The 12,421-nt window shown below is 41.3% G+C and overlaps 1 protein-coding gene across 5 annotated transcripts in view; it reads right to left on the minus strand.

Annotated features, from left to right (window-relative positions):
- Window positions 1–12,421, minus strand: part of khdrbs2 (KH domain containing, RNA binding, signal transduction associated 2) — a 92,201-nt gene that overhangs the window by 49,310 nt on the left and 30,470 nt on the right. For all 5 annotated transcript variants that reach the window (XR_007451347.1, XR_007451344.1, XR_007451346.1 and 2 more), the window contains exon 3: window positions 8,101–8,217. Coding sequence is in view for 1 of the 5 variants with exons in the window: in XM_049601137.1 (XP_049457094.1) it covers window positions 8,101–8,217 (117 nt within the window). In the remaining 4 variants the exon portion in view is untranslated. The remainder of the gene's footprint in view (window positions 1–8,100; window positions 8,218–12,421) is intronic.

Here is a 12,421-nt window from a genome sequence, read left to right on the forward strand (position 1 = left end):
TTGAAAAAAAAAAAAAAATTAAAACAAAACATTTGCCGAAACTGTCACTATCTTCATACAGCACTAAATGAGACAGATACATTCTCTTTTGCCATCTCTGTTGCCTGTTAGCACTTCTAATTGCCTTAATGCATGTGAAAGGGAACCACCAATCAGAGCTGAGTAGTCTCTAAAGCAGTTGTCAATCATGTCAGTCACTGCTATTAAACTGCAGTCAAACTGACAAACTAGGCAGCACTGATCAAATAATTATCTGTAAATGCATTGCCTCACATGATTTCACAAAGATATTTTAGTGTACTGTTGAGAAATGAGAACGTTTGTAACCATGTTGGATACAACCGACTGGAGTACCAAGCACCTTCCACCAGCTGGACCAACGTTCTCATTTTACAGCTAAACAGTACACTAAAATATGTTTCTGGAAACATTTGAGGTGAGAAACACAATGCAGTAGCAGAATCTTGATTTAGATTTGATCAGCGCTGTCTAGTTTGACAGTTTGCAGAACACAGAGCAATTGACATGATTGCCAGCTGCGTTAGAGACTCTCCTTGGATTTGATTGGTTGGTCCTGCCAGTCTGTGGTCAGATTATAGCAAATACCATAAGAGGCAGTGGGAAGAGGAGAAAGGACATGATTTTTTTTCAGGAACTATCAGTCTCATGTACTTATTTCAGAACAAAGGAACATTTCCAGAAATTATTAACCAAAGTTATTTTTTTTTAAAGTTACTGACTGTAGCTTTAATTATGTGCCCATATAATGTTTAATTATGCCTAGACAGTTTGGACTAATGTTCTTTGCTCTACCTACTGAAGGTAGAGGTGTTGCTGGATTTGATTCTAACCTGGGGACCTTGCATGTCATACCCCTCTCCCCCCATTTCCAGTCTGCCTCCTCACTGTCATCCCTCAAATAGAAAAGAAAAATGCCCAAGAAATTGGCTAGATGTCCTTTTCCTTAAATAGACAATACAGCTTTAATTTGAAGGAATACCACTCAAGTTTCAGAACAACACTAAACCCTGGCAACACTAAACCCCTGAGCTTAAAAAGGACTAAATGTTATTTTATTTTAAAATATCACCTTAGGAAAGTAGGTTTCACCCTCTACCATGGATGTCTGCACAAATTTCACTTCAGTAGTTGTCAAAGTATTTGAGTTTAGACCAAAGTGGTTGACTGCCCAACAAACAGACCGTCACTGTCAGAGCCATGCTGCTAGCTTGGTTAAACACCTACATTCAGCCGATGTAAGTATTCCTGCTCTAAAATCTGAATGAAGACATTTTGCTGTAATACTCAACACTGCCTTTTTTCCCTCTTTCATCATAAACATCTTTTGGAAAGGCAGAATACAACAGAAACATTTTTGATTTAGTTTCGAGACAAGGAGACACTTGAGCGATCACTACATTCATCACCGGAAGACACTTGTACCACACAAAAACATTTCTGAATGATATGTGGCCTTTCCCTCACTTGTGTAAGGAATAACTTAACTTCTACAGAATAATTACCGCTCATCTGACAACCGCAGAAAAAAAATAAGAATAACAGACTAGATAGTAGAGCTTGGCACCAGTGAATGTTTTTATTTTCAGACAGAAATTGCATTTTGTGATTTGTTGTGAAGAAAGCCTTGCAGGCTCTGCTCCAAATCATCTCCCAGAAATGCTTAAATGGATTGAAATCTGGTGACCCAGACATGGCGTAAGCTATGGGCTAGTTCAAGTAATCTTGATGGTCAGTGAATGAATTGGTGACCGCCTTTGCCAAATGGATTTGAAGTTCCACAAGAGCAGATATCAAACAACAAAATGACAAAAATAGTGCCCTTTCAAAAGGCTTAAAAGGGACATCCTATAGACAACAAAATTAAAGTTCTGTATCACAAACAAGTCATGCAAACGGTAAGAGAAGTCTGCAGTCTAGAATATCAACTATACATTCAAAAAAGACCAACAAGGTGCAGCTGGGGAGGCAGCAGAATAATTAGCAGATAAGGGACAGGTGTGCAAGGAGACACACTGAGGACATCTGGTGGACAGGTGAGGCATGACAGGTCTGATAGATAAAACAGCTGACATACACAGAGATCCTTCTGTCTGTGTGGGAGACAGAAGAGAAAGGAGAGGGAAATGATGCAGGTGTCACCATGACAGAAACAAACAGCAGGTGCAGTGTGATTTCTCTTTCTACATTAATTATAAAACTACTCTCTCTACATCACAGGAACAAAAGCATTGAGAAAAAGTTTGGCGAGGTTTACAGGTTCTCTTTATCTGATTAGAAATTCCTTAATCATCCCCACAGATGGTGCTAAACAAAACAAAACAAAAGCACTCTATAAAAATTGCAAAAATAAAACAAAAGAGATTTTCAGTCAAAAAAGAGTTTCTGACTGGCTGAGCGTCTCTCGCTGCTGGATTATTGTTTTAGTGCAGCTCCTGAGTTCATCCTTACATTACTGTGTGGTGCACAGACAGCTCCACGGGATAAATGGTTAAAACACAGAGCAAAAAATTAGGAATGCAAAGAGGTGACTGCTCATGCTGGATAGGGGGCATTGAGTTAAAGCAAGTCTACAAGAAACCACTGAAGTAAACAAAAGATGTCGATTCAAGCTAGTCATGCAAACTCTTCCAAAGTCTGATGACAAGAAAAGCCCAATCACCCTTCAGTCTTAACCCAGGCCCTGAGGGGGCCCCCGCCTGAGGCTTCACACTGGCTTTAAAGGCTTAAAAGATCTGTAATATAGCTCGAAGCCAGTCCTAACTGTGTTTTAAAATGAGCCAGTTACATTGTAAAATCAATTCTACACTGAGCAAAAAATTGGAAGTGATGTCAGACCTGCAGTAAAGACGTTTTTTCTACTTATATTACAAATGCAGCTGCTACCCGTCTAACAATGTATTGATTATTTAATAATCTCCATATATATATATATGTGTGTATATATATATATATATTCTTTTAACGTGCGTTCATTTACTCTGCGCTGTAACAGTTGGGGGCTGAGTGCTTTGCTCAAGGACACCTTAATGGTGGCTGTTAAGACAGGCGAGAGTGCCACTCACCCAGCCAATCTGGGAATTCAAACTTTTGTCCTTGCATCACAGGGCCATTCTCCACCCTCCAGGAGAAATCAGCTTTAATTAAAAAATCACTCTGAAAATTTCAGCAGGCTTCACAGTCACTGTCAGGGAGCCTAAGTCATTATGGATCAGATCAAAACATCCATGTGGGTGGACGACTGTGTCTCTGAGTTGTTTCAATAGTTTGTTACTGAGATGTTTGGCAAAGTTTGACAGCAGGAGCAGCACACACAGAGCTTTAGACCAGACAGGCGTCGCCACCTTTTGGGTGAAAGAAACCAGCTGTCACATCAGGAGAGAAACAGAAAAAGGCCAGAAAGCTGTTGTGTGTTGGGGTAACCAAGGCTATCACACTGAGATTTGAGGCATTTAAGGATATGAATATTCACTGTCAGTGTGGTTAATCACTAAATGGTGATGCCGACAGTTACAACTGACGGATAGCTAGCTTGAAAAGGAGGCTGCTGCAGTACAGTCACCAGACTGTCACCTGTTCTCCTTCCCAAATATTTGCCACTTAGAGCAACAGATGCCATATATAGCGTGGAAAAACTCCACATTGTGTTGGATGGGTCAAACAAACATGGACTTTCACCCAGGAGACCACTGTTTGTGTCCCATGTGAAACCAAAAGTCAACACTGTTTAAACATAACGTTACATAGGTGTGTGACACATTTGCATTACGTTACGTTCTTTAACCTAAAACATGATGTTTTTAACTACTTATTACAACACTTGACCCAACAATACCTGGTGATTCTAACAAATATGTCCAGATGTCCAGATAAGCAATATCCCGCCACTGTGTTGGGTCATTGACCCACCTGGATGAGGGAAGACTAAAGGGACATAACTACGATCAACCAAACAATTTTTAGACATGTCTAATAATGAAAAACTAATAAAACAAATCTTTGTTAAAGACAAGAAATGCACACAAACATGTTAAAATTATAATCCAAACACATGTCAAATTGTATTGACATCTATGGGATCTCTGTTTTCTATCCCACAAAGAGGGGATACAGCCTTCATGTTTTCCGTTCTATACATCAGTTTCCATGGCTGCAGTATGCCTGTGTTTAATCGATCAATATTAGGTTTGCTCACTTTGCTGTAAGGACTTCAAGAACTCAGAAATAAAATTCTCTCTAACCTTGCGGTGTTTGCTTTGGTAAACAATCTAGAGTCAGAGAGGTGGAATAAGGACTCTCTGCTTTAGCGCTATGACTCAGCACCATGTTAACCAGGCTAATATCTGTGCACAAGGTGTTATATTGAGCATATGGTTTAATACGTGTGGGTGGGCTGCTCTGATATAAAATTTCCAAACCTGAGATATCACCCTACGGCAAGACAGATGCACCCCGCTGACGAACTGGATGAGATGGCAGAAATGTGTGATGACAACTTTTGCTTGTAATGGGACTTGTGCAATGTCTGTACCTCACTGGTACAGCCCAGCTGCCTCAAGTGGCAGGCAGCCTTTCAGTCACGACCTTTAGGTGTCAGTCTCATCACAGAGTCCTTCAGACTTGGTCAGACTGTACACAAAATCAATATGGCACACAGAAAACACCGAGCTAAAGCAGATCGTTACATGGCCGGCATTTCTTAAGAAACTGTGAGGGGTCTCTTGCTTTTCTTTGTGCTGCACACAGCACTATGATTCTCCCTCAGACTGACACTCCAAGTGAAACAGACACCATGTTAGTGATAGAAGTACCTAGTAATTGATTTATTAAATATTAAAAAGTCATGCTGCAGTGTACAGTGCAGTATCATAACCGAAGCACTGCATGCAGGTAAATAAACCATTAATTTTGCATACATTTTAGTACCTCTTTACTTATTTTTACACACTGCAGACAAGTGAATGCAGCACATGAGTAAACTGAATGGATTTAGTGGCAGGAAGCCAAAGTTTTAAATGAACTCTAGCACCAGCCAAGGCACATTCAAAAATGTGGTGGTAAAGAAACGTCTCAGTGCCTTTCGTCTTCGTCAGAGCCTCACAATTAGGCCTGGATGGAAATCCATGTGAAAAAGGTATTACCAGTAATTTCTAATTATAAAGCCGTACAGTTGTTGATGAATTGGGGGCTTTATTAAGTTGACTTATACAAAAGCTTAGTCATCCAGAAGATTACATGGCTCAAAATTGAACATTTTGCAGGCCAATATGATGGGATGCTGGAACAGATTTATAACCACAGTACATAGCAATTATAGTAATAAACTACTGTACTTTATCACTGTACATATACATCATTAGCCTACTGCACCTTCTTTATACTTCTATGAGAACTTCTCCATCTGCTGAGGAGAGTCCTGTTATGTGATCACAAGCTGCGGAAAAACAACTGAATGGACCTTGAAATTGTTTTTGTCATCTGATGTTGAAGTTCAAGAATGAGCTCTCAGTCTCACTTAATTATTAATGAAAATGGTGTTTCTTACTGTCTTATATTTTGTTTCACGAAGTGTCAAAGATAGAAATAACTGGACAAACTGTGTATGCTGATTAAAATCATGTGATATGGTTGAAAGCTCCAGAATAGCAATTAAAGCCTCGTTTCCACCGAGCAGTTCAGTACGGTTCAGTTCGGTACGCATTTTTCCATCTCCAGTGTGAAAAGTTGTGGATTTTACCGCTGGGACCGTTCTGTACCATACCTATTTTTGGTCACCCCTTTTGGTACTGAGCACACAGATCTGGTACTAGAAGGTGGAGCTGTGAACACTGCACTCCATTGATTGGTCAGTGACAACGGTCACTCTGCTCAGGGCTGAGTTGTGGCTGGTTTTAAGGCTCACGTAACCACTGTTCATACTGTGGAGAGTTTGTCTTGCTGCCTCTTGCAGCAGCTGTAGTCTGAGAAAAATAACTTAATTCACTGGGCCGAATGCCCGCGACTTTTAAGGTGGAACGCTAACTTGTAATGTTACTCAATGCATGAGTTGGCAACGTGAATCACCTTACATTTCACTGACAACTTTGACCATTACTTTAGTTTTTATGACAGACACTTTTAGAAATGAGTGGATCCTCAAGCTTGCCGAAATTGATAGTGTATATTAATTTTGGCAGGGTTATGTCAACGGCATATGTTCTAATCCTCCCTCAGAGAGCAAAAAAGTGTTGCAGAGTGTCGTTTCTGTGGGATCCGGCAACACTAAACCCCCCAGCTTGCCTGAGAAGGACTAAATACACAAACCTGGTATTTTCAAATATCTCACTGAGAGAGACTCTCACTGCAGCCTGTTTTATTTTGTTCTGAAAATGTCGGTGTGCAGCCTCATTCTGTGGATGATAAACGAGGTGCAGACTTCCATCTGTGCCACCGGTAATGAGGAAATACAGTGAGTGCTGGACGGAGCAGTGAGTGACGACAACCCTGCCCACATTTAAGAGTTCTGTTTGCGGTGGAAACACTAGGGTCTAGGCACCTTGTCTGAAGGGTTACTCTTGATTTCAAAGGTACCATACCTAAAGTTTTTGGTGGAAACGGGGCTTAAAGGCTTAAATTGAGATTGTTTGCTCAACTTGAGCAAAGTATATTGGTACAAATGACCAATATACTGACACGCAGTAACTGATTTTTGTGGCCACTCGAGGGCAGCTGAAACAAATTATGAACACAACAGTAACACAGAAACATTATGGTTCATTTGGAGCTGTCTTTCTGTCAATCAGGCGAATGTAACACCAATATCCACTCTCTTTTCGCTCTGGTTTTGGTCTCTACCAACTCCTGAGGGAAATATCTGGCTCTTTAGCTGCTAAATGCTCCACTGTGTTCACTAGCTAGTCGTTAACTGTGTGTCTTCAGTTTGGTGTTAAATAGGTAGTGTACAGTATAGTTGCAGGACGTGCTGCTGAACAATGAGCCAGGCATGGACTTGCCATCAGGAAGTTTCTGGGCTCTTTTTTCCCCTAACTCCGGCATCATAAACATTTTCTTATGACCTTATTTTGAAAACTGTAGTCACACGTCTATCCCTTCGCTTACAGTCTGGGTCGTATGAATGCATTTACCATGAGTGTCAGTATATGGGTGCACTACAGTTGTAGCGTTGGCTCATTTGACCACAGAGATGCAAGTGACAGCTGACTTGACCGAAGTTATTTTTAGAACATGCCCTGTGGGCGAGTCATTGGCTCCTTGTGGGCCACCAGGCGATTTTTAAATTAATGATTCGTTGATCCACAAACATGTTGTGTCAGTTCAAGTTTGTTGTATCAAACTGGGGCCTCTTGACAGCAAATTCCCAGCTGCTTTTTGTTGCCAGTCCGGCCCTGTAGTGAGCTGAAGCTCACTGCAAAGCTCTGTAAAGCTGAGGGACGCTGCAGATTTGGGTGATAATTCTCTGAGGGAACTCTGTCACATTGTCAGCCTGATATATTTTTATCATAAAAATATTTATTACAGACGCTTTAAAGAAGTTGTAACAACCTCTGCATTATTTTACCTTCCATCATTTTCCCGATGTATTGAAATGCAGCTCCAGTTTCGCCAAAGACGTGGTAACACTTCAAGTCTTGTCTGTCATGTCTAGATGTCTGGATTGGAGGCTACAGTAATGATAGCATTGTAACTCTATAGCAGCACACTGAGACCTGTTAAAAGCGTGAACAGCAGACTGTCAGTGTACACGCTCGGATAAGTTTGGCTCCAGGGGACCACAAGTCAGCAGGATAAATGACTTTGGCAAAGAGATTCATTACTTGGCATTTATAATTGACTATTACAGAATATGCTATTAAACAACACACAGAAAAACATTCCCATTTTCTGCTACATATGTTTGTCAACCGAAAGCTATTAATTCTACTCTGGTGTTATTCATCTCAGTTTCAGCTCTGATATTGATGAATAGAATATTCTTCTGTGCTTTGGTGGAATTTCAAGCACTTCGTTCCTGTAAATATTTCCATTTGATCCATATCTTGGACCAGGCCGACGACTGTATTTCATCACAAATCAATATCTTACCTTGCCTTTGTCCCTCATGGACCCTTTGCCGAGGATGGACATCTTCACTCCTGTCTCCTCTTGTAATCGTTTCATGGAATTTCCCCGTGGTCCCAGCAGCTTCCCGACAAAATTAAACTGTGACACAGGAGGGGGGAAAAAAGCAATCAGATGCCTTATCAATGCTTCCAACATATGTAAGAGGACAAAAAATGAAAAAGCTCTGATGTGTAAAGAGAAATGTTTCTAAAGACAGTCTTTATGTGTTCGATGTTTAAGGAATTTGATCCGTTTGAAGAAAAGGTTAAGCATGAAAGATGTCGGCTGGCTGTTAGTCATTATTATCAATATAATCTCACATTCCATTCACCATTCATCATGTGAGGAAAAGCTGTAATGTAGCCTGTGATAAATCAATAGAATCGTGCTCTGTATGTAGCACATTAATGGTGAAAGGGACTCTCAGCTGCGGCCCGGCATAACTTACGCATCCATCCATTTGCTTGAACTGTGCCCTTCCTAGTCATGTGTCTTATTGGCATTTAGGGTCATCCATGTCGTGCCGAGAAAAAGAAAAAAGAAGGGAAAGGGAACATGGGCTCAAACCAATAACGTTCCTGAGACTGTTCCAGAGGTCAGTGCTGAGATAAAGTCAGAAATAATGAGTTTCTTCCCAGTGGGAAATTAAGTAATACTATCCAGATGACAAACTATCAGATTCAAGCCTCGGGGCTCTGACTATCATTTCCCTCTCGCTGTGCACCAGCTAGTGTTCATATTGAGAAAAGTAGCTCTGGGTTGTTGAAGGCGCAACACAGCTGAGATTAGTGGTGATTAATCCATGAGGTAAAACTCACAACTGTAGTCGAATGGGTTGTTTCTGAAGAAAATATGAGCCGAAGATCAATTAGAAAACAAGAGCATCTTCCGCTTCTTAAAACAAGCACATAAAGGCCGCTTAAAATATCTCGCACACTACTTTTTTTAATTGTAATAAATGGTTCGACCTTCAAATGTTTGCTGCTGGATGAGATGATAAGAGACCACCTCCAGAGCTGAACAGGTGGTCAGCCGCCCACCACAACACACTCTGGCCAACCCTAAAATGATATTAACCTTTTCACAAAGCAGCTTCTCCCACTGTGGCTGGGCGGATAATAACTTCAGTGCCAGCTGTGTGGCTGCTGCAACTCAACTCAGACAACTGCACACTCAGCTTATTTCATGAGCATCATTAACATCACGAGTCAACGCCACATCTCAGGTTAGGGAGGCGCCAGGGGACGCAGAGATGAGACTATCTTTTAAAAAAAAAAAAAAAAAAAAAGCAACCCTACTGTCCTTGCCTGTCCTCTGATCTGAATGATTAAGGCACCTTTGTGGATGCCTTTCTTCACAGGGGTTGCTTTGACAGGACTATCCTATAGCTGGCAGGGAGCTTGAGAGCAGATGGTCGTTGCGGCTAAGTCGAGAACGCGCTCGCTGGGCGGTAGAAGAAGAGTGGCCTGTTTTCATTAAGCTAATGAATGTCTGGAGCCACTCTGCAGCTCCATGGCGAGCAATTTGGGCTTTAGAAAGGGGCACGGTTCGGTGTTAAATGAGGTTTGAAATGATGCAATGTGCCCCCTGCAGTCTCAACACTGATAACTATGCAGATATTAGACGGAAGGGTGTTGTGAATACAACAATTGCGTACAAAGACGTTTCAGACGTTGGAGAAATAGTGATAAAGTGGGTGCAGTGATCTTTTCTTTTTGTATTTCAAAAAAGTGTAATTCCTACATGAAGGGCACATACTTAATTGGGAGCTTTTGTGCGGAATGAATTCTAATGTGTGAGTCTCCGTATGAATTCTTTAAAGTCATTTTTGTCAGGTCCTGTGTCGTACAAGTCTACAGGTTTTAAAGCAGGAGTTGAAGGTTGAGTCAGGTCACACTAATGTGAGTCTGTAGAGCTGCTAATGAAGCTGAGCAAAGAACTTTTCACAAGACCCTCAGTGACTGAGGCCTGTCCCTTAATTGCACTTCTGATCAAGATTATCAAGATTACAATGATCTCTTAAAAATCTCCTCACAACTGACAGAAAGTGGCCTTACAAACTCAGTGCACTGCAACTTATAGGAACAGTTCACCCACAAAATGATTATCTGTACATCAGTTACTCTCCCCATGTTTTACTGAATTCATGAATAAAACTTTGTTTTTCTCACACGCCTCCACAGTGAACTAAGAATTCGAAAACTAAGAAAACTTTTGATGAATTGGAGTAAATGGGGGCCGCACTCAATAATATCAAAACTACATCAGAACATCTGTTTACAAACTCACACACAACTTGTGCAGTATAATCAAAGGCTCCTGAATCCAGTGGTATGCTCAGTACTTCCCAAACACATGCATTTTTCTAAAACCTCTCTATTTAAAACACTTCTGCATACAAGTAGCAGGCCTGTTCAGGCTGAGCATATGAGATCGATGAGACTTAGATCAAACAGCAAGAGTTGTGAAAGAGTTTGTAAATGGCTGTGTTGATATAGTTTTGCTGTCTTTACTCCACTTGACCCTTTGCTAAGTCCCGCCCTCAGACGCAGACAGGCCAATCATAATGTAGCATCGGGATGGCTCAGACCAGGGTCTGACAACAACACAGCTGTGCTCCATTGACTCTAATGCAATCGTTTCAGATTCCCTTCATTTTCAGGCTGGTATTGTGGATTTGGAGCTAAATGTTGTGTCTGGGGTACGTCGTGTATTAACGATACTGGTTACCTGGAGAGGTTGGAAAAAGATATACGTTTCTTCCCTGTTCCAAAACCAAAATCAAACCCTGAAAAGTGTAGGGTTAGCTAGCTAGCTACTGAAGATATAGCCTACTGAATGTATACACATGCTGCTTTTGCTTTTTAATGATTATAACAGTGAAAAAAAGACCGACCCTGTTGTACAGGAACCAGTGAAGGGAAGCAGGGAAACTTTGCTGATATTCAACCAGCTGTGTGTCATCGCAGTGTGCGCAGATGAACGCTGTTTGATTTCCTCTTGAGATCCCTGCCCGTCCGGTGGCAGAGGTCCAGGTGCTGGTGGCAGCACAGGAGTGAAGCCAAACACTGTTCATCTGCACACACTGTGATGCCACACAGCTGGTTCAGTATGGGCGAAGTTTCCCTTTATATTCATTGTCTTCTGTGGCGATCAGCAGTGATGTGGTGGTTCACTTTTACACTGTGATCTGTAGCCTATAGTTCGGCTTTAGCTTCTAACTATCTTTGTCTTTTTAACCTGTTGTTGCTGCTGAGTCAGTTTGACATCCTGGATATATCATTCAAACACAGACTGTAGACCCCTCTGTCTGCTTCTCTCTGGAATCACTATTTCATTTTTCCAAAAATATGATAATATTTCATCAGGGAGTGCAGTTAGTTACAGTGTGGGCTACATGCTTACTCCGACAGCTTGTCGGACCATCACAAAGAGGTGGGGCTTAACAAAAGGTCAATTCATCAAGACTTCTCTCTGATTTTGCATTCTTCGTTCACTGCGGAGGCATGTGAGCAAAACACTTTGAACAGAACGTGGTGAATATTTGGTACACAATTATCAATTTGTGGGTGAAGAATTCCTCCAAGAAAACACATGCAAATAGACAAAATGCAAGAAAACTGAGGAACACATTCATCAGTCTGACAACACTTGAATGCAATGGGATATAACACAAAGCAGAAAACACAACCAAATACAAAAAACATACAGAAATGCCATGCTCATGATCTACAAGTGAATATTTACACAAAACTGTTCATGCTTACACCTACAGGCAATTTAGAGTTGCTAATTGACCTCATCTGCATGCATCTTTTGCATGTGGGAGGAATCCAGAGCACACAGCGAAAAGAAACGCCGCCACAGGGAGAAAATGCAAACTCCACATTAAAAGGCCACAGCTGGCCAGCAGGTATAAACCCAGAGTCTTTTCCCTGTGAGGCAACTATGGCACAGTGTTATAGGAGTGCAGTGCTAAATCGGATGAGTACTCTCTTAAGGTGTAGTACATTTAGGTCTCAAAGCCACTGTAGACAGGACCTACTTTGAGCACTGGAAACAGAGTGCAGCTTTCACACGTGGGCAGGTACGTCCTGAGTCAGTATGTGTAACCCATATGTATCCTCCTACGCTGGTGTCTGGCTTCTGTATAGCTAAATTTGAAATGAGTAGAGGCAAAATATTTAAAGATTTTGGCACAAATGTCTCTAAATCTTGACATGGGACTCGATATAGCTGCCATGAAAACACATAAACCATCTTCTTCTCAGTTTGGAAAACCATGGTGACTGACACACACTCA

Source organism: Epinephelus fuscoguttatus, linkage group LG16 (assembly GCF_011397635.1).
Source record: "Epinephelus fuscoguttatus linkage group LG16, E.fuscoguttatus.final_Chr_v1".
Taxonomy (NCBI): domain Eukaryota; kingdom Metazoa; phylum Chordata; class Actinopteri; order Perciformes; family Serranidae; genus Epinephelus; species Epinephelus fuscoguttatus.